The following is a 22,432-nucleotide window of genomic DNA, read 5'->3' as shown; positions in this document are numbered from 1 at the left end:
AGATATTTCTTGCCATTGCACAATACTGTGCAATTGAAAAGACTTGCTATTGCGCAATACTTAATATAATAATTTTAGATCCTGATTTGGACCAACTTGAAAACTGGGCCCATAATCAAAAATCTAAGTACATGTTTAGATACAGCATATCAAAGAGGCCCAAGAATTTAATTTTTGTTAAAATCAAAGTTAGTTTAATTTTGGACCCTTTGCACTTTAATTTAGACCAATTTTAAAACTGGGCCAAAAATTAAGAATCTACATACACAGTTAGATTTGGCATATCAAAGAACCCCAATTATTCAATTTTTGATGAAATCAAACAATGTTTAATTTTGGACCTCGATTTGGGCCAACTTGAAAACTGGGCCAATAATCAAAAATCTAAGTACATTTTTAGATTCAGCATATCAAAGAACCCCAAGGTTTCAATTTTTGTTAAAATCAAACTAAGTTTAATTTTGGACCCTTTGGACCTTAATGTAGACCAATTTGAAAACGGGACCAAAAATTAAGAATCTACATACACAGTTAGATTCGGCAAATTAAAGAACCCCAATTATTCAATTTTGATGAAATCAAACAAAGTTTAATTTTGGACCCTTTGGGCCCCTTTTTCCTTAACTGTTGGGACCAAAACTCCAAAAATCAATACCAACCTTCCTTTTATAGTCATAAACCTTATGTTTAAATTTCATAGATTTCTATTTACTTATACTAACGCTATGGTGCGAAAACCAAGAAAAATGCTTATTTGGGTCCCTTTTTGGCCCCTAATTCCTAAACTGTTGGAACCGAAACTCCCAAAATCAATACCAACCTTCCTTTTGTGGTCATAAACATTGTGTTTAAATTTCATTGATTTCTATTCACTTTAACTTAAGTTATTGTGCGAAAACCAAGAATAATGCTTATTTGGGCCCTTTTTTGGCCCCTAATTCCTAAACTGTTGAAACCAAAACTCCCAAAATCAATCCCAACCTTTCTTTTGTGGTCATAAACCTTGTGTCAAAATTTCATAGATTTCTATTAACTTAAACTAAAGTTATAGTGCGAAAACCAAGAAAATGCTTATTTGGGCCCTTTTTGGCCCCTAATTCCTAAAATGTTGGGACCAAAACTCCCAAAATCAATACCAGCCTTCCTTTCATGGTCATAAACCTTGTGTTAAAATTTCATAGATTTCTATTCACTTTTACTAAAGTTAGAGTGCGAAAACTAAAAGTATTCGGACGACGACGACGACGACGACGACGCCAACGTGAAAGCAATATACGACGAAATTTTTTTCAAAATTTGCGGTCGTATAAAAAGGAATGCTTAGAAGCTTTAACTCCTAAAATAAGATTATCTATACAATTCTAAAATGTTCCTGCTCCTTATGCAAATGCTGTCTTTACATTTCTATTTGTCCTAGCGCCTCCTTCACATTACAATGAAAGAATTATTCATACATCTGACAAATGCAATTCACTTTTTTTTTCATCCTTTTTTCCCCTAAGTTATCTCCCATTCATTCAACACAGTTTTCAGAGAATCAATCCTGAACTCCATACAATTGACTTACCACTGTGATTTCCTGAAATGTACACCCTTCTTTAGCATCTTTCTCTATTCCTTCATCATCTGCATTAAATGTTTCATCCTCTTCATCAGGATTTATCATTAACTCCAAGAGATGTTCCAAATCTCTTCCCAGATGGCGCTCCTCATTGTCCCCAAGTCCAAAGTCTAATGCTTGGTATATAACTAGACCAAGGGCTTGTATTGCCTGAAAAAATAATTCAAATTATTGTATACCTAAGTTTTTGAAAGTTATCATCATGATTATATAATATCACCCATATATTTCATATAAAGTTTTATGACCATCAAAAATCTAGTTAAAACATCAGCATATTCATCTGTCTTTTTCAATGATTCAGGATCCAGTCCTCTTGTTTCTGAAGGATTCTCGTTTTGACATAAAACTTGGAACAGTTAAAGCATCTGTCAATAGTGGATCATCAGATCAGGTTGGGCAAGCAGTTGATGCACTATGATTATGATTATACTGGTTGTCTTTTTAAGTGTTTATAAATATTCTTGCTATTCTTCTATATAAACAATAAGAGTAGCATTCAAAATTTGCCACCAAAATACATATATATCTGAGAATTCAAACTTCAGATTATCGTCTTAAATGGAGACAGAAGATATGAGGGTGGTCTGACTGACAAAAACCATGACAACATCGCAAGAAGAACGGTCCTTGATGACCCTCCTTGATGGACTGGTCATTTCCAATACACCTTATCGTTAATCTGGCTGACCAGGCCACTTGAACTTTTGAAGTCAACAACAATCACTTTTCCATTGTGCGTCAGATATTTTGTTTTATGACGTCAACATTTTACGGGAATCTGTGTGATATCCAGCAATGGCAGACAAATAGCCATAAGGTGTATTATATCTCCCCATAATAGACACACAAGAATGTTTACTCAGAAGGTGTTGTAATGCACACCTCACTTGTTCTCCAACAGTCAAAACATGTAGTATGAAGACTTGAGCACTTGAATGTGAAAAGAAAGATCATTGCATTGACCATAAATTTGAGAATGGAAACAGGGAATGTGGCAAAGAGAAAACAAACTGCCTTAAGAGCTGAGTGAGTTTGTGAGTGAGTGAGCATTGTTATAAAATTGAGAATGGAAATGGGGAATGTGCCAAAGAGACAACAACCCAACCATAGAGCAGACAACAGCAGAAGGTTACCAACAGGCCTTCAATGTAACGAGAAATTCCTGCACCTGAAGGCCTCCTTCAGCTGCCCCTTAAACAAATATATACTTGTTCAGTGATAATGAACGCAATACTAAAACTCCAAATTGTACACAAGAAACTAAAAGTTAAAATAAGTCTGAAAATGTACAAGAAATCTTGTAGAAATAAACGTCAAATGGAATTTTGTAATGCAAAGCACCTTTTTGACCGAATGTTTTCACTGAACCATCTCTCTTCCTGAAGGAATGTGGTTTTAAGTTTTGGCAAATTTTTGACACATGTCCTTCAAGATGGTTTGTTTAAAAGCATACAAATGACAGCATTAAATAATAAGAAAATATGTAAGACAAAGTTTATCCCATTCATTTCAGTAATTATATCCTCAATTCAGTATTTCAAATAAATTATTATCCATTCATAACCAAGTTTTAATATGATTACATATATTCTTTAAAAGAATTAGACACTCATTTTCTTTATGAAAATAAATTATCTCTTACAATAAATTTCAAAGGGAATTAAAATTATACATAATATATGTATATTGCGAACTGGTATTTAAAGAAAAAAACCTAAACAAATAATTAACCTTCATCAAATAGAAATAAATGTTACAGGTCAGGGTATCTAAAACTTTAAATAATGATTGATCGCCTATCATATAATTATAATAAAATGTTAGTTACTGAAACTCTAAATTAAAATGTATCTTGTAGCAAAATCTCTATTTCAATTGGAAACTTTCTTTGATACTTGAGAGTTATAAATGTTTTCTATTAAATATGCCTGGTTGTGTTTAACACGAATTTTGCCTGAGGCCAACACTTTAAAGCATAGTCATCTAATAGCAGTTATCTGTCACCAAGTTCAAATAATGCAAAATTTTATAGTCTGCAATTATGGACTAAGGATACCACAGCAGTCTGAGGAAATTTGTAAAGGGGCATAACTCTGGAACAGTAAAAATGATAACACCCAAATTCAGACTAGATCTTTCTGTTTTTAATAATAAGTATTGTGTATAAGTCACACAATATTTGGTTAAGGCAAACTAAATCTAGTGAAAGGAAACCAATTTCAAGACGTACATACATGTATGTACAGACTACAGACAGACAATGATAACACATAATGCTCCCTCAGCTGTGCATTAGGGCTATTATAATAGGTCTTGGACCACCGTTTAATACTAGTATACTAAGTTTGGATCATTGTCGGCAAGAGATAAGTTTAAAATTAACCACTAGAAAACAGTCAGCAGTTCAGAGTTATTATTACTTGTTTGGCATTAAATACATGCAGGACATCCAGACTTGAAGCTCCTGAATAGAGGAAAATATTGATTTATAAAAAATCTTTATAACATGAATTATGCAACATAGATATTCGTATACATCATTATGTTGTAAACAAATATTAAATGGGACTTGTCAATATTATAATACTAAAACACATATATTACAAACACAACCATATTTGACTTTATGAATTGTGTTAATAGTTTATGGCCCATTTATGTGTGTTTTATTGTGCCAAGGTACTTTTATCAACACCTTTATACCTACTTAAAAACAATGAAAAATACAAAAGTAACCCTTGAAATAAGTCAAAATGTCGTGCTGAGTTATTTTTCAACTAAATCATTCAAACTCGATCTGCAAAACAAACAAGAATTTTCTATATAAAGCTATGTTTTAACTGTAAATCATGTTGAAAAAGAATTTAAAAGCTCTTCATATTTCAGTCATTAAATGTTTTTAATACTTATTCCAAGACTTTAGAGAAGTAATAAAGATGTTGATTTTCCAAGGTGAAGAAAGTACAAAAGTTCAGGATAGCTTTACCCCTGATAACATAGCTATGCATTTTTTTGTGTCTCTTATGAACGCAAATACTGTGCAACAATTAACAAAAGGCCACTTGCATAAGAATGCCACCAACATCATTTAAGAATGCCTTCATCATCATTTGATCATACCCTGAAGAATCCTATTTTCACAAGAGATTTATTCAATGACTTTTGGCCATTAAGTTGGATAGAGAGGGTTAACCTTAAACATGAAATAAAATATCATCAAAGTAAGATGGTTCACAGTACCAGCAACTTTGACATGCAGTATATAGCATTATATAATTATGATAATAGACAACTCTAGCTATTGGTTTACTTGAGTTTTACAGATTCCATAACTTTGTTGATATGTATACAATGCAGTTGGCCACATTTTAGAAAACAAATGCATTGTAAGAGTTTTCAAGATTAACTAAACAAACAAATAGTCAAAGACTCCACATACAATGCTTGCACTTATTTTGAATCCTAATAGCCCATTTAGGCTGTTTAAAGCAGCAAAAATCTTTTTTTAATTCATATTATTCATATTTTATTTTTGTATACTTCAACTACATATTGTTTAAAGCAGCTTCATATCAAATAACTCTCTTTCAGTTCATTTAATATATGATTATTCTACACATTGAATACCACATTAAAAGATGCACACACATGATGTATGACAACAAAAGCTTCAAAGGACATAAGAAGAAATCTGTGTAACCCACAAAAATGGACTTTACTAATGATATTTTACGTTATCTTTAAACAGGAAATGGGCTACCATCAATAGCCCTACCCAAATCAGCTTATTGAATCTTTGAATTATTTGTGTGTATAAAGAGGTGATTTTTTTAATGTAAATGAATACAAACATTTTAACTTTTAAATCAGCATTTCAATCGAATTTTTACTACATCAATGAATCGGAGGAATTTGAAGGTTTGGGTCAAATTCATTTTAAATGGTTCATCATTAATTTCCCTATATGAAATTTCAACCTATCAAGGATGTTAGGGTACAACACTTATCAAATCATTCCATCTTTTTAGAGTGGGTCTGATATAGTCACGAAACATTGCAGTTTTTAATTAATTGTATAAATATGGATTACAAATAAACAAAATTTATCTAACAACAATTCTTTTCTATCCATGACCCTGGACATATCAAATGCCATAAAAATATTTTTTTCTTCCTTTGTTCAGTAAAAAAACGTGAAACTGATCCTCAGAAATTTACTACCAGTACATGTATCCATTATAGGGATCATATATTGACCTGAAGTTCAGCATCATAACAAAGTATTCTAGAGACACATACGAGACAATGTCTTACTCAATGACAAAGTTCTACAAATGTAAGAGAATTCAAAAGTTCAAACTCCATAATTGTATAAACTAAGAAATACCATTTATCATGTAAATCTAACTGATTCACTTTTTCAGTTTTGATCATATATTCATCTGGACTTTTAAATACATGAGTGTTATAGCTCAATACTACATATAAATCTAATCGAAATCTCTCCCGTCACACACATGCCACAATTTTATCAGAAAGTTCATCTGAAATACAATGTACTTCACTAAATTCCAACTAAAACCGTTCATAATACACAATGTATATACGTAAGTCACACAGGAAAACGATAGACATGTAGAGATCAACAAGAATTAATCTGCTTGTGGCACCTGTAACGAATCATTAGAATTCGTCAATTGCGCACAATAAGTTATAATTAGTTATAACTGGATCAGGATAATCTTATTAAGGTCCAAGAACGTTACTTAGTCATAGAGCAAAGAGATAATCCTAATCCTTACTACCCAGTCTAAACTATGAACAACTAAAATCAATAATAAGTCCTTTTTTCATTCTTTGATTTATTGAACCATTATCATACTTGGTAGTTTTGTTTATTATCTTTAATAAAAACCTACAAGATGAAGATACCAACTGTCCATTCCAAATCATTCATTAAACAGAAAAGACAATACCAATGCCAAAACAAAGAAAGATGAAAAGACTAAGAGTGCACAAAGCATTACAAAAGGTACTTAAATCCAGAAAAGTCAAAGGTGAACAAAAGTTTTCCCAAAGGGGTATTTAATACCTTTAATACTCTTCATTACAACTTTTTCAGTCAGAGCAGATTTTCAAACATCCCTAAACTTACTGTTCTCATCAACTACTTACATCGTTTTCTGTGACTATTTTAATATCTTTTCCTGTTACTGAATTCTTCCTTTTTACTGAAAATAAAAGTAGAAAAAAGTCATTACATTGTCCACATCAGATTGTCTAAAGATAGTATGTCATGTAAGAAATATACAGTGTAAGTGAAGTTCAATCGGTAGTTTTCTAAGTAGTGTTTTATGGACTGTTTAAGTTTTCTGTTAGTGTTTTTGTGGACTGTTTAAGTTTTCTGTTAGTGTTTTGTGGACTGTTGTTAAGTTCCATGTATAGTGTTGTTTTGGACTGTTGTTGTTCCATGTGTAGTGTTTTGTGGACTGTTGTGGTTTTCTGTGTAGTGTTTTGTGGACTGTTGTAGTTCTCTAGGTAGTTTTTTTGGACTTGTAATTTTGTGTGTATTGTTTTTTTGCACTGTTGTAGTTTCATGTGTAGTGATGTGTGGAGTGTTGTAGTTTTCTGTGTATTAATTTATGGACTGTTGTTGCTTTCTGTGTAGTGTTTTGTCGACTGTTGTAGATTTCTGTGAAGTGTTTTATGGACTTTTGTTCTGCTGTTTGTCTTTATAGTCTTTTGGCAATCCATTGTCATTTAGTTTTCTTCAACATGATTTTTATTGCAAAAGTCAATAACCCCACGGCAAAAAAATGAAAATGACCAAAAGACATTACAATTTACAATTCAACAGTGTAAAAAGGGCAACATAAAATCTAGGAAGCCAAGAATTCTGGAGATTCTGTAAGAAAAGGAAAACTAAATTACAATCTCTCCTTTTTAATTATACAATTTGTTTGTTAAATCAGCTGTGTGCAATCCATAACTTTGGTAGACTATAGCTAATTCAATGTAAACTGCAGACAAATTAACTTCAAGTTTTTGTCACGTCTATTGAAGTAATCCCCATCAAAATCTTCCCATAAACTGTTTTCATGCTGATATTATTAATATATCTATATTTCTATATTGACATGTTGACAAAATTCAATATAAAAACATATTTGTTTTAATATTTAAAATTCTTTCCATATACAAGGATCAGGCAATCAACTTCTGAACTAACAGGTAAACATAAGTCTACAACCTATCACACAACCTCTGACAAATGCCTGAGGGTGTAAAAAATAGTATTTAACAAATCCAGAATTAGTTATGGAGATCAACCATATTGCATGTTACACTGAAAACTTCAATGTCTGTATCAAATTGCTTCAATTGCATAGGGAAAACTGAACAGGGGGAGGGGGCAACTGGTTCCCATAATGTGTTGGAACTGCCTAAATGTTAAAGCTATACTCTTAATTTTGCCAATGCTTCTTTAGCACTTGTAATATTTGATGGCCAAAAAACTTATACATAGCTCCCCTCTGAAAATTACAATGATTACTTTTAGTAACTCGAAAGTTTTTTTTTTGTAGTGAATCTGCTTTGTTCAAATGCCTGATTGGAATGTTTTTATCTAAAACTTAAAATGTGAATGTGGGCCTAAATCCACATTTAGAACTACAATCTATGAGTATCTTTGAGTATCTTGTTATCCCATGTTTTTATAGCATATCTTAGAGTTTCATGCATGTGGGCCAAAGTAAACTCAAGGAAGTGTTCAAAAACATTTTTTAAGATCTAGGTGCTTTATATCCTTGACCTTTACCCTTTGACACAAAATCAACAAGGCGTCTTGGTGGCATCCTTCTGTTAGTTATAACTTATAATGCAAATTAAATGTTCCAAATTTTGAAATAGAAATTGCAACAAAATGTGTCAAGACAAATATACAAAATTTAAAAAAAAGAGGGTCTCTCTTAAAACATTCAGTTGCTAGTCAATTGAAGGATAGAAATAAGGTAAATAGTATGCTGAAATTTCTGACTACAGATCTGACATTTACTGCACTTAATAGTTGCAGAAAAATATTCAATGCATGAGGTAATGTTACTAAGCCTTAAAGACCAATCAGATATTGGAACAATACCATTGCAGTTTACTACAATACCACAAAGATGACACATCTGTTGCTCTATTATAATCGTTTTTCTTATGAATGAATGAAATTACACACCAATGCACCATAATGGTTGACAAATTGCTATATTTATTGCATTTTGTCTATAAGGAGTCAAAAATATATATCAAATTAACTTTTAATGCATACATGCAGATAATTGCTTATTTAGTGTATTATTTCTTATTATGCACTTGACAAATGACAATGAGTTAACTTGCAACTATGTTATATAGTTAAAGAAAATAACAGTTTTAATAAACATTTGGTACATAAATTAAGCTAAACAGTCATGGTTCTTGAATGCTTTTTTTGCTTTATATATGTGCAAATCTGTGTACCCACTTAATAGAGGATCAAAATGTAACAGAATTGTTACAGAAATATATGTTCCTAAATAGGTTCTAATCTTTAGAGTATCATAAAACATTGTTTGACCCACACACTGTCATCTGAAAAGGGCATGTAAACATTGGCATGGATATCTCATTTTCTAATGATAATTAATTGCTTGAAGAGATTCTTAGATTTGTGATATTTTCTGCTTACATCTTCTATTAACCTTCCAATCTGATAATTGTTGAATGTGATTATGAAATTCCCAAATATTTGCTACTGGCCAATCAGCAATCAATCAACATTTAAAAAGCTGAGCATCATTTCTATAGTTGAACAGTTGTATAGGTCAATTCTTTATGATCACAATTTGACAAAAAATATATCAATAAATATAAAAAATATGTTTTATTCAAATTTATAGTCATCTCTGTAATGTTTTATGTAAATAACAAGAGTATAATAAATTTATCAATGTGACATTTTTTAATTTCAAACCTTTTATAAACTTTTTTATGTTGTACTTCATGTAACTACAGTATGTGCTGTACCAGTATCTGCATATACAGCAAATATTAAAAAAAAAATCTAAAAAGTTGGTAAATAAAAATTACAACTTCTAAAGCTCAATATAAAGTAAAGTATACAAACATTTTAATTTCTATTCACAAAGAATTTCAATTATGTTTACAAATATAATACATCTCATATTTATTTTATCGACAAAAGTCTCCGAACTTTTAATCTTAAGCCAGGATAAGTTGATATACTGCCAAATTGGTGTTTTAAAAAATTCTTTAATTGTCATTAATTTATAAAGTTATATTTTAGTCAAACATTCCAACATTATACATACAGCCCACATAAAAATTACAGACATTTTTAACCATTCTATTTAATCAGTCTGTCAAAATATAACGAGGTTGTATTTGGACGGGAATCACAAATACCAGGGATGTTAGGACAATACCTTTATTTAAATAATTTATCTTTTGCATGTCTGATGTGAAGTACAAATATACTTAGTGTCTACATGTATTTACATTTGATATTCGTCCAGGAAGTTTTTGGTCTCTAAATTTTGATAAATTTTAGCTTTGTGTGGTGGGCACTATGATAGGATAGCTCTTTCTCAAAAAAGTTTGGGGTTAGGCACATCATTGAGGGGGGTGGGGGGTAGGAGGATCCTGATCCCGAAATTCCAGACTTAAAAATACAAAATCCTGAGGTCCCGAAATTCAAAAAAAAGAATTCCCGAATCCTGAGAGGGTCAATTCCGTAATCCCGCGCTTAAAAACACCCGATCCCAGAGTCCTGATAAAGGTTCTATCCCCCCTTATCATGTATATTAAGATAGGAAGTCAAAATAAACATTCTCTGAATGTTCTGCAACAAAATAACTGTCTTTCTCAGACTTCCATACTTAACATTTATTGTAAAATATATCATTGCTTGATTGGTGTTTAATACAATTTCAATGATAATAGTTTATATTGGTGGAGCATTGGCAGATCCAGGGGGGGGGGGGGGGGGGGGTCCGGGGGTTTGAACACACCTTTTTTTTGGCCGATCAATGCATTTGAATGGGGACATGTAGTTGGAACACCCCCTTTTTTTGTCCTGGGTTGGAAACCCCCCTTTTTAAAATGGCTGGATCCACCCCTGTGGAGGCAGCTTGAGTGTCATTGAGAGAACCACGGACAATCACTAGGAAAACTGAAATCCTATTCAATTGAGATTGAAGTCGACTAAACTGTGCTTGACTGTGCTGGATCCCACAACTGACTGAACTTGTTCACAGGCTAATGATACAGTAGTTAAGACGACTTAGAGAAGACCACTCTACCAAGGAGGCCCCTACATACATATACTAAGGATGGAAAAAACATAATTCCTCTAGGTAGGGCATTGAAATCAGAATTAAAATCGGAATTGAAATCAGAATTAAAATCGTTATTCAAATCAGAAAAAAATGAAACTCTTCCAAATCATTTAATTGGGTTATTATTTTTCACAACATTATACAGAGAATGCCCCCAGATTAGAAGCAATGCAACTATACATGTATTCAATCTTCGATTACCCAACTAATTACATTTAAGTAGATTAAACAACAATCTCTTTACATAAAACTGTCAACCCTATCTGACATGAAACGCTGACATATTCTATAGCGTGTGTGTTGTCAAACTTCATGTTTACATTACTTTGTCGCTAGTGAAAAACTTATTACAAGAAGACACAGCTCTTCAATTCTTTTGATGTATTTCTTTTTTTTAAATTTTAATATTTGCACCTTTTCTTACAATTGGAAACCTAAGGCCAACAGATTTTTAGTGTTGTTTCAATTTACGTTTTTTGTTTGAACAGTTTAAGGAACCAAACCAATTTTAAACCATTTAAAACTTACTTTTTCAAGGTATGAAAACCTATCATAAAACCACTTAAATTCCTATATATTTATATTTTTGTTAAAAAATCTACAATAATAGGTCTTGCAAGCATTTCATTATATGAATTTTTGACATCGGGGCAGATCCAGTGAGAGTGGAGAGTTCCAGGGGTTGGAATCCCCCTTATTCTAGCCAGGTATCCCGGCCCAATATCTAGCTGCACTTCGTAAGATTAGCCAGGACCCCAGGCTACCCTTATTCTTGGTTGGTAACACCCCATTTTCAAATAGCTGGATCCACTTCTTAGTTGGGGTAAAAGACAAGCTTTTCAACTAAATGTGATATATAGTCGTCCAAGTAACCTGCAGTTTCAAAATAATAAATGGAATGACAGCAAAGTCTGCGTTTTCGTAAGGAAACCCAGAAATCATTCTGATCAAGGGGTTATATCATCCCCTTGCTCAGATCAAAATTTTAAATAGCAGGCGCTCAACTTCATGTCCTATAGAAAAATCTTTGCAAAATTAGTTAATTTCTTTTATACTCTTTAAAAACCTTAAAAGCACCAAAAAACTAAAACTGCAAAAAACCATTTGGGTTTTTTTTGTCTATGGCAGTTAATACATATATATATATATATATATATAAACACTTATTTTTAAACTGAAAATTAAAAGTAAAACATTAACAATACAAATGTTCATCTACATCAGTAGGTTTAAAACTGGTTTGTTCCTAAGGCCATATTTTGCATAAAAAAAAATTGTCATTTTTAATTAGACATCCCCAAATGTTGCATATTGAAATATATCTTCAGGAAGAAAATTTCTATAAATTATTGTTCTGTTATTCATTTCAACAGCACTAATTGAAAACCTGTGCTTTGATTTGCTAAAGGGACTTTATTAAACACTGATATAACCATAAAATTTGTCAACAGATATATCATGTTAAGGAGGGGTATTTGCAAAAAATACCAGTCGAGAGAATGTAAATTTCGTGAGCCGTAACTATTAGTTTAATTCTGAACCATTTAAAGGACGTCACATTTATAGAGAGATATCACTACCTTATTTTTAAATATAAAGCTGCATTTTACGTAAACCATACTTGGAGGGGGACATTGAGACAGACACCTGTACCAACAACATCATACACCTATACACAATATTGACAAAATGAGCATGATCCTATACAATGTACAATGGTTCAGCAAAGATTAGGCTTTTTTACAGTCGGCTTGCCTCGGACAATAAAACAAGGATAAAAACATTTAAACCTTCAAAACCTCAGGCATGAATACCTGGGCAGTGAGGCCAGTAATTATTTTATGTTACAATTAAAAGTCAAACGACCACTGTTTGTCAACTTGTCAATGTAAAAACTCTGATTTGACCTGACCTAAGGTCACCGAACAAGCAATAATAAAATAAACCACAAATTTAGAGGAAAAGAAAACAAACCACAATGAGTCTCGAAATTGGATATTCTTTTCTTGAAATCAAAGTTTGATAAAATTCTATACCAAAAATAAATAAACTTACACATTTGATCATCCTGCGTACATTGTACAGATTTGAAATGTACTGTGGACTCATTATTTTTCTAAAGTTAACAATTTTGTTAGTACAATGTACAAGTAAACCACAACTTTAAATATATATTCAATGTCTGTAAGCTAGTATGCAGACTTTGGCAAAACCATGAATTATAATATCTAAAAAAACTAGTAAATTTCAATATATATCCACAGTACATGAGTATGTGTCACCCTATAAAATGAAAGATGCACATGAAAAGTAAAATATCATGATCACATTTACATATGAAAATAAACAGCTTTAACATTATCTTTTTCGTATAAACACATGCTCTTCATCCTGAATATGCAATTTATTTGTCACTGGATGTAAAACATTCATCCATTATCATCATTATCAAAATACCAAAGAGAAAAAATAAAAATTTCAAGTTGCAGTTTTTGGTGGAGTTTGTGTTGTTTATTCTTTAGTTTTCTGTTGTGTCATGTGTACTATTGTTTGTCTGTTTGTCTTTTTTATTTTTAGCAATGGCATTGTCAGTTTATTTTAGATTTATGAGTTTGACTGTCCCTTTGGTATCTTTCATCCCTCTTTTAGATATTTTCTTTGAACTGATCAAATTTAATGGATAGGAAATAAATACAGCAAAGTGAAGAAAAAGTATCTGAGAAATGTTTTATACTTCAAACTGGACCAGTACTGGTCATTGTTTACATTTTAACATTTACAAACGAAACAATAAACAAAGATGATAAATTTTCAGTGACAAATTGTCAAACTGTATTTCTGTATGTCACAAAGGTCTAACAGTTCAGGTCCCTTTACAAAGTGAGCCTAATTAGTGTCAGGTGTCATCAGTGACCTTTCCAGGTCGAAAAAGAAAAAGTTGTATGAAAATAATGAAGCCTGTGTAAAAAATAAATGACCATAATTTATCTTCAGTTTAGATAAATGGTCACTCTCATTTTATGCAATTTAGGAGAAAATTGGAAAATTCACTATCATACATTCAGTTCTTTTTGGTTTAACATGGTGTTAAATCATCTATATATATATTAATCTACAGAATTACAGAAAATAATAACTATCTTATCAAAAGCAAATTAATAAAAAGAAGTTCAAATTCAATTAAACATTAAAATAACAAATTTGACAGCTTAGGTCACCTGTGTGCTTATTGGGAGAATGTTTACATCAAATTACACGAAATATACATGTTCAATAAATCTGAATATTTTATAGTATTGTCCTTGTGAATTACATATATATTCATCACAGTAGGAGTTGTAATATATTCATACTACCTGAAAATTCAAGGTCTCGTGTGAATTCATATGTGACAGGTATGAATATACAATTATCACATCAAAGAATTTGATTACAATCGGATAATTGAGGTAGTATATGTGTTATCATGTAATGGTCACTTATGTTAACATCCTAAGGACAATCAGGTACTGGTCAATAACTGTCAATTTCATCCATGTCATTATTAAATGGTCTGAAATATGGACTACTAACTGTGTAGATAATATCTACTGTGACCTCTTAAACTGAGAGACTGAGGCAAGACCACTATAAAATATGCTAAATAGTCTTAAAACTCCTATTTAAACAAATAAATGAAGAATGTGTCTATGGGATACAGATAGGCTCCCACTGGCATACATGCATAATGTTAGAAAGGTGCATAATTCATAAATGGTAAAAGTAACGCCACCAAAATTTCGACTTGATCAGTGTTTTTTTGTTATACATAAGTATTGAGTACAAGTTTCATAACTATTGGTTGAGAAAAACAAAACATCACTAAAGTTCTGGTAAACTTATTCTGGATGTACGGTCAAGGGTAACATTAAACACCCCCTCCGCCTTGGTGAAGGCATTTTAAATCTATATTTAAGATTTACTAATTTTAACGAAACTTTTAATACAGGGTCATTCAAATATTCTAAATACAAAAAGTTTAGAAGCATATACATGTTATATGACTGTCATACAAATATATATGTTGTATTATGGAGGAAAAATATCATGTATACATGCATGTTTTACAAATGTCACACGAATCGTGTTGACAATTCAGTCTATTATCATCCACTTATAACTAAACTTATGTATAACTCCGATCTTTTAAACATAAAATTATACTTAAAAGCCTCTATTACAAGCTTAAAACACATAAATGACAAAATGGTACAAATGTTTTATTTCATGCATGTTGTAAAGCCTTCATGAAGTTTAGATATGTATACCTACATACATGTATATCAAAACCTTAAATAGGCGCATTAAAAATAAAATATAAAATATAAACAAAGTGAACAATTGTTAATACACAACTAACACAACTTTTTTTAAACATGTTAAAATATCATAGGCAATAACGTAAAATAACATTTATCTATACAATCTTAAAAGATAAATTATGTAAAAATTGTTGGGGGAAACTTCTGGTTTTCTAATTATATCTACATCTAATTGTGCATACTTTATAACTACGCAAATTCCAAATGCATTTCTATAAAATAACTATACTATTTCTGAAAATATTTAAGAACATTGTTACAAAATCATACAAAAGTCACTCCTTTTCTAGAGTAATCATACAAATTGAATAACCCAAACAAAAGGCTAAAAATATGTCAATTATGAGGACATTAATTATAATTGTTCAATCTGGAATTTCAAACTATAATAATGTCTTACAAAAGTATCAATGAACATTCCATATATAGATATTGTGACATCATGTTTTAAAACAACAAAATATTTATAGATGTTTTTTTTTAAATATGATAAATGCAAAGTAATTATATAGGTCTATCGCTATACAGAGCATAATTAAAGTTGGTTAATTTGTAAATACCTCTAAGATATTTTACATGAAAAGTAAAAATAAAGGTGAAAGCACAAAAAAAATTAAAAAAAATCACAATCAGGCAAATTATAAGATAACAGATAACATAGCATAATGTTTTTACAGGTTTATCACCAAATACAATAGAAAGGGGGTCTCAAATAACATAATTCCCAATCAAACAAACATAAAAGTCTAAAATCTAAATCCTTATGGGGATACAATGGCCCCCAGGATTACTATCAAGATCTTAAATCAATCAAAGACAAGAATTAACAAATTACTACATAAAGAATGTGTCAAGTGTATTTATAGGATAAAAATAAACACAAATATTTACACTGTTTATTTCACGTTCAAACAATAGAGAACTCTTTGAACCCCATAGTTCAATTAACACCATATAGTTAAATCCTAACCAAATCCTAGACGTTCTAGAAGGATTTCATAAAACGGTCTCCTATATATATATATAGAAATGACCAGAATTAATATTTCATGCAGTTGTACTTTTTAAATCTTAAACTTTAGAAGTTAATTATACCTTCAATAGTTGACAAATTATTGAAATTTAAAGACGAAATAAAACGTCAGTTGTCAACATTTATGGTTGTTTAGCACAACAAAAATTAAATAATTAATATTCATGTATTGATAGAGTACATGTAGGTACAATGCAAAAAGTATATCTAATTCTACATAATATTAATTGACTTGACATGTTTTGTAGATACATGTATAAGTAAAAGTTGACATGTAAAAAAATTAAGCACTGTATGTGCACTAAATTACAATGTAGTAAAATGAAAGGTATGCATAAACAAATTAACATCTGAAATGATTTTACATGTAAACCTAATTGAAAGTGTTAACCTAAACTGTCCACATGTGCTATTTACAGTTATTCATATTTCAAACAGGAAATATAATAAAATGTTCAAATATGTAATTAAATAACAAATAACAAAAAGAAGGAATGGCAGGTCTTAGAATTCCAAACTATTTTTATCGATGACTCCGTTATTCTCTTACTTAAATTAATTTGTAAAATAAACATTGACCTTATTACAAATTTTAAAATTAAAATTGTAGGCGTTCAAAAATTAAATTAAAGTTTCGTCAGTCCATTGCACAAATCATTCACTGTAAGAATATAATTCCCCCCATTAAGTTAAAATATATATATACATTTTAAGAATCTTTGATCAGTTGAAAATATTTTAATAGTTGTTTATTCATCGCCAATAAAAAATGTCATAAAATATTCAAATGATAAAAAATTTACAAGATTATTTAAATAAACAAATTCAAATTGACTGTAAAAATCTTAATTGACATATACTTGAAAGATTTTGAAATTGAAATTAAACGATCTTTAAGAATTAGACATAAACAAGTCATGATAAACAGTTATATATTAAACTAATGTTCAATAAATATTGGTGACTGTATTATCCAAGCACCCATCACCAATAGGAAAAATCCAGAAATGCCACCTACACTTTTTGTATGATGTTCTCTATCACACATTTTAATCTTGGTACATTCTTGTAGGCTAGTTCAGAGAGTGCTATGTTTGTCCATTGACGATCAATGCAGTGGCGTATTCAGGGAAAGGGTTCCGGGTGTTGGAACCCCCCCTTTTTTGGGACGATCAATGCATTTGAATGAGAACATATACAAATGTAGTAGGAACTCCCCCCTATGTCCTGGGTTGGGAACCCCCTTTTTAAAATGGCTGGATCTGCGTCTGCCATGGCCATTACAGTGAATATGAAATTTTATATTTTATATACATACATGTATATACATGTAAATATCATCTACGATTTCAGTCTTGATGACAAAAATGAATAAAAAAATGACAGCAAATTAAAACTGTTCTTAAATATCTAATAAAATGATGGTATACTGTAAGTGCTCAGTGTTGGTACAACATTTTACAATCATATTTGGACCCACAAGTTATGAAAATGATGAGTCTAGACATATTTTCATGATTCCAGGACTCATTTACTATTTGTGTGCTATAATCATGATCCATGTACTATATAGACAATACAATATTAATCAAATTAACATGATATGTGTATAGTATAATTGTGAGGTCAGGCAAGTATTGTCAGGTTAACACATATTGACAGATTTCATTGAGGAAATGATTTACCTCCACATACTTCAATAGAGCTGTTGTCTTACAATGACTTTCTATTTCTTAAATGACATATGAGATTTCTTATATCATGGAAAATGGCTGAAAATTAACAATACAGAGAAATTTAAAACCTTTAATTTGGCTGCTTTTCAAAACTTAAACAAATTTGTACAAATAGCAAAAACACTTAACAAGGTCTGTCAAGACATATTTTTTGCCATTCATGTGTGTAATAAGGGTTTGTAAACCACACTGAACATGCAAATCTGTTAATGCAGGAGACTAATTGCGTGAAAACAAGACAAATATAAGCAAGAACATTGATCCAGAGAACGCCATGCGCTGCTAACACTATCACATTTCCATGTTCAGTGAACAGCAAAATCTGGTTTAAAACCCTCATTTGGAATTTTTAAAGATCACATAAAACATGTAAGAATAGACATATCATTATGTAAGTAGGTTCAAGTTGATGTGACCACAACTTTATGGTAAACTTCATGTATTATACTATATCTTTTTTAAAACAGTAAATTTGTTTTGCAACATAAACAATGATAAACTTTTCTTATATGTGCTGCTGTACTTCTTTATCTTTTCTTTGTCTTCTTTTCCTCCAACGCGCCAGTCTTTTTTTACTGAAAAGGAACTTGATGCAAGATGTAATTTGGTGGTTACTTTCTTGTACAATAATAATTTGTAAATGTGCTGGAAATCCTGCTATACAAAATACACTCTGGATAACAAATTAAAGCTATAAAAAAGACATCCTGCAAGAAAAGACACAACCTGATGACTAGTAAAATGTAGTAGTGCCAATATACATGATATACATGTATATATACATTTAGTAATACATTGTACATTGCCTTCTTGTATGATAATAATAATAATAATAATAATAATAAATTCTTTATTTAAAGAGGGTAACTCAATTAGAAATTACTAGTCTAATTTTCATTGGGGCCCTCAGACAAAATACATGCATACAGTTAACATTAACATGATGAATATATATGCAAGACCTTCATTGCTTCCCTTCCTTATCTGTGTTTTTTTCTTATTCCATCAAAAAGGGGTTCAAATGAAAATCTTCCCCATGTGTTGATTCCTTCAATCTTTGAGCTTTAGATGCAACAATTTTTTTGATTTTGATTATCACGATTATTGTCATCAACTATTTGTTTGAACAATGTCAAGGACAAACAATTTTCTACTTTCTCCCTTTGATGCTACATTTTTTGTACATTTGTGAGTTAGCTCAAAAGAATGTACAAAGTGATTATCATCTATTCTACATGTATGATCACACAACCCTTAGTTAAAATCGTCAAAACAAAAAATCAAAAATTACATGAAGCCTTTGCAAGTAAAATCTCTTCTCTGATACATGTATGTTCAATGTAATAATTTAATGACAGTTAGGAATAAATATTGGCTACCTTAATGTTTAGAGAATTGCCTTTGAAATTTTCAAATTCATTGATATGGCCCTCTCTGACAAAAGAGTTCAGCCTTTTAATTTATCCACAAATAAACAATCGAACACAAGGAGTTTGCCTTAGGTATCAAATCTGTGATGCTCCATTAAAAGAAATGGTACCAAATTCTTACTGATCGTCAGGACAAGAAGCAGACACTGGGTTACATACACCATGTACACCTTATCACTATTCCCAGCTGACCCGAGCATCTGTCCCGCTTGAACTATTGACGTCATACAACAATCACTTTTCCATTGTGACATAAAAATTTACTGGAACCTGTGACTGTGTGATGTTCAGTAATGGCGAAAAAAAGTGATAACGTGTATTTTTGTTATGAGGGTAGTATAATATCAGGTCCTTTAACGTCAGTCATCTAACAGTAATTTTCAGCTATTGTTATGGTCAAATTGGTTCAAATTTTACCATGATTTGTCAAAGTATCCTATTGGGATTTGTCCAAAAATTTTACCTATCAGATAGGTCAAAATCAGTTGAATTTTTCATTGTCTAACCGACAGTGTACATTTTATTGTCATGCATCAATAATTACTGTTAATGTCATTCATCATGAAGGTACCCCCATATTGGTCATAATGACCCTCTTGAATGTTATTACAGTGTCTAAAAATTTATGAGTTATTTGAATGCATAGCCTGTATGATAGTTACATTTACCGTTAAAGTTCTCTAAGGCTTTAATAGCAGACTATGCGGAATGGGCTTTGCTCATTGTGGAAGGCCGTACGGTGACCTATAGAACTTTATTAATTTCTGTGTCATTTTGGTCTCTTGTGGACGGTTGTCACATTGGCAATCATACCACATCTTCTTTTTTATATTGTAAGTCAGCATCTGCTACAGCCTCGAGATTGCTTGGTATAACATATAAATTCGTAATTAGAATGTTAGAAATTCATGTATTTATAAGTTAATTATAAAATTAAAATAAACTTACACTTTCCTGGAGGACCCTTTCCAGTGCCTCGACTAATCTCTGAATATTCTATGAGCACAGCACCATCCTTATTGAATTTTAAAGCACGTTTTCCATATTTATACAATTCGTGATACTTGAAACGACAATCATCCAGAGATTGACTTTCGAAGTTTTGAAAAAATTGTGCACATTGGTAACACACTGACCAAGCCTGTTCCTCATTGACAGCATTATTAAAAGCTACTAATATATCCTCTAATGATAAAGAATCTATAAATATATCACCATTCTCATTTTGGCTCGTATTCGCCATAATCCCATTTTATCTATCCGGTCGTTTCGAAAACATGTCACGCTTTGATCGCACTCATTTTGGTATTAAATACCGAAATATTTATTTACTTCATGGGAGATAACTCTAAATTATTTAGCAACAATCTGAAAATCAAAGCCCGCAGAGTACTGTAAGTAAGATCTGCCAGTAAGGCTGGGTTTATAAATTAAAATGTCGTTGTTAGTCTTAAAATCATTAACCAAGTAGAGTGGGCTGCTCATTTTCGCCGGGGACACAATTTCGCCGTTTTAGAATTTTGAGGTGTAAACACTTCAAAGGAAGTCTGAAATGGAAGAAATGTACCGGTAAATTATATTTTTAAAACAAATATGAAATTTTTTTTTAAACTGAGACAAAATTGCGGCTCCTATTGAAAATGACCGAAAAACGGAGAACGATTTTATGACAATTTCCTGAATAAAAAACATGATTTCAAAGAAGTATTTTCAAGTAAATATTTGACTGAATGCCCTAATTTTGAATTCTTTACACCTTTGAAATGTCTGCAATTCATCTATCATGCAATTGATTTGATCAAAATTGTTAAAAGCTGCGGTTATTTGGTTTTAAATAGATGTGTAAAAACGGCGAATATGTGTCCCCCATTGACAAAACATCCGGAAATTTCATACACACTTTAATCTAACTTTTCAGATGATTTTTTTTTAAACAAACCCGTTTTCAAGCTTAAGAATATTTTGCATTTGAAGTTATCTTCATATAGAAATATCAGTATACTTCAAAAACATTTAGACCTGTCCATAAACTATAGAAAACATGGAAAGATGTGGCGAAAATGAGCACCCCACTCTACTATATATACCATGGTTTTTACGAGTTAACATATTTAAACAAACGAATCCGAAGGATGAGTTTGTTTAAATATGTTAATGAGTAAGACACATGGTATATAAAATTTGTAATATAAATAAAATGATTGACAGCTTCAAGACCTTCAACTAATATTGGAAATTGATCACATTATAGTTTTATCCAATGAAACGGAAGCTCGCGCAAGTCACCTTTGCGCCTCCTGTATGATCTTCTGACTGTGTATTTCATGTAATAGAACCCCTGGTTTTGTAAAAATGGAAAGAAAATGTCGGATTTTCCCGATTTTTATTTTATTTTGCTCCCGGGTATGATTGTTTGCGCAGTTAATTTCATAATGTCATCAGACTGAGATAAATAAAAATGCCGGAATCCAGCGACAAGGATTAAATAATTATTCTAATGACTGTAAGAATTGTTTGGGGTTTTTTTTTTCAAGGTATTATACAAATTAATCATATTTTACAGAATTTTCATCTCATTGAAAAATGCATATTTATACATTTCTAGTTTTCGTACAAACTGCTTTTTTTCTGTTATTTTATTAATTCAATTATAATATTATTTATTAAAACACAATTTTAATGATAACACACTGTATTTAAACAGTAGCGGATCCAGGGAGCGTAGATAGTGTACGTTCCCCTAATTGATCGCAAAAAAATGTTTTTTTCTCAGCCGATTTTTATTCCTTTTTCTATAGGTACCTCCTTTTTTAAATCGAAATTTAATTGGATTTTAGCAAAGGAAATGATAGTTTCACATTT

The 22,432-nt window shown here is 31.0% G+C and overlaps 1 protein-coding gene across 3 annotated transcripts in view; it reads right to left on the bottom strand.

The window, feature by feature from the left end:
• The window catches only part of LOC134720984 (protein spire homolog 1-like), a 54,685-nt gene extending 33,799 nt beyond the window's left edge, over window positions 1–20,886 (bottom strand). For all 3 annotated transcript variants that reach the window (XM_063583618.1, XM_063583619.1, XM_063583620.1), the window contains exons 1-3: window positions 20,519–20,886; window positions 6,800–6,855; window positions 1,568–1,771 (exon numbers count right to left, since the gene is read on the bottom strand). In XM_063583618.1, coding sequence (XP_063439688.1) covers window positions 1,568–1,771; window positions 6,800–6,855; window positions 20,519–20,813 — 555 coding nt within the window. In that variant the 5' untranslated portion in view covers window positions 20,814–20,886. The remainder of the gene's footprint in view (window positions 1–1,567; window positions 1,772–6,799; window positions 6,856–20,518) is intronic.
• Between the last annotated feature and the right edge of the window lie 1,546 nt (window positions 20,887–22,432).

Source organism: Mytilus trossulus, chromosome 6 (assembly GCF_036588685.1).
Source record: "Mytilus trossulus isolate FHL-02 chromosome 6, PNRI_Mtr1.1.1.hap1, whole genome shotgun sequence".
Classification (NCBI taxonomy): Eukaryota; Metazoa; Mollusca; class Bivalvia; order Mytilida; family Mytilidae; genus Mytilus; species Mytilus trossulus.
This window is presented reverse-complemented; position numbering and strand designations above follow the sequence as displayed.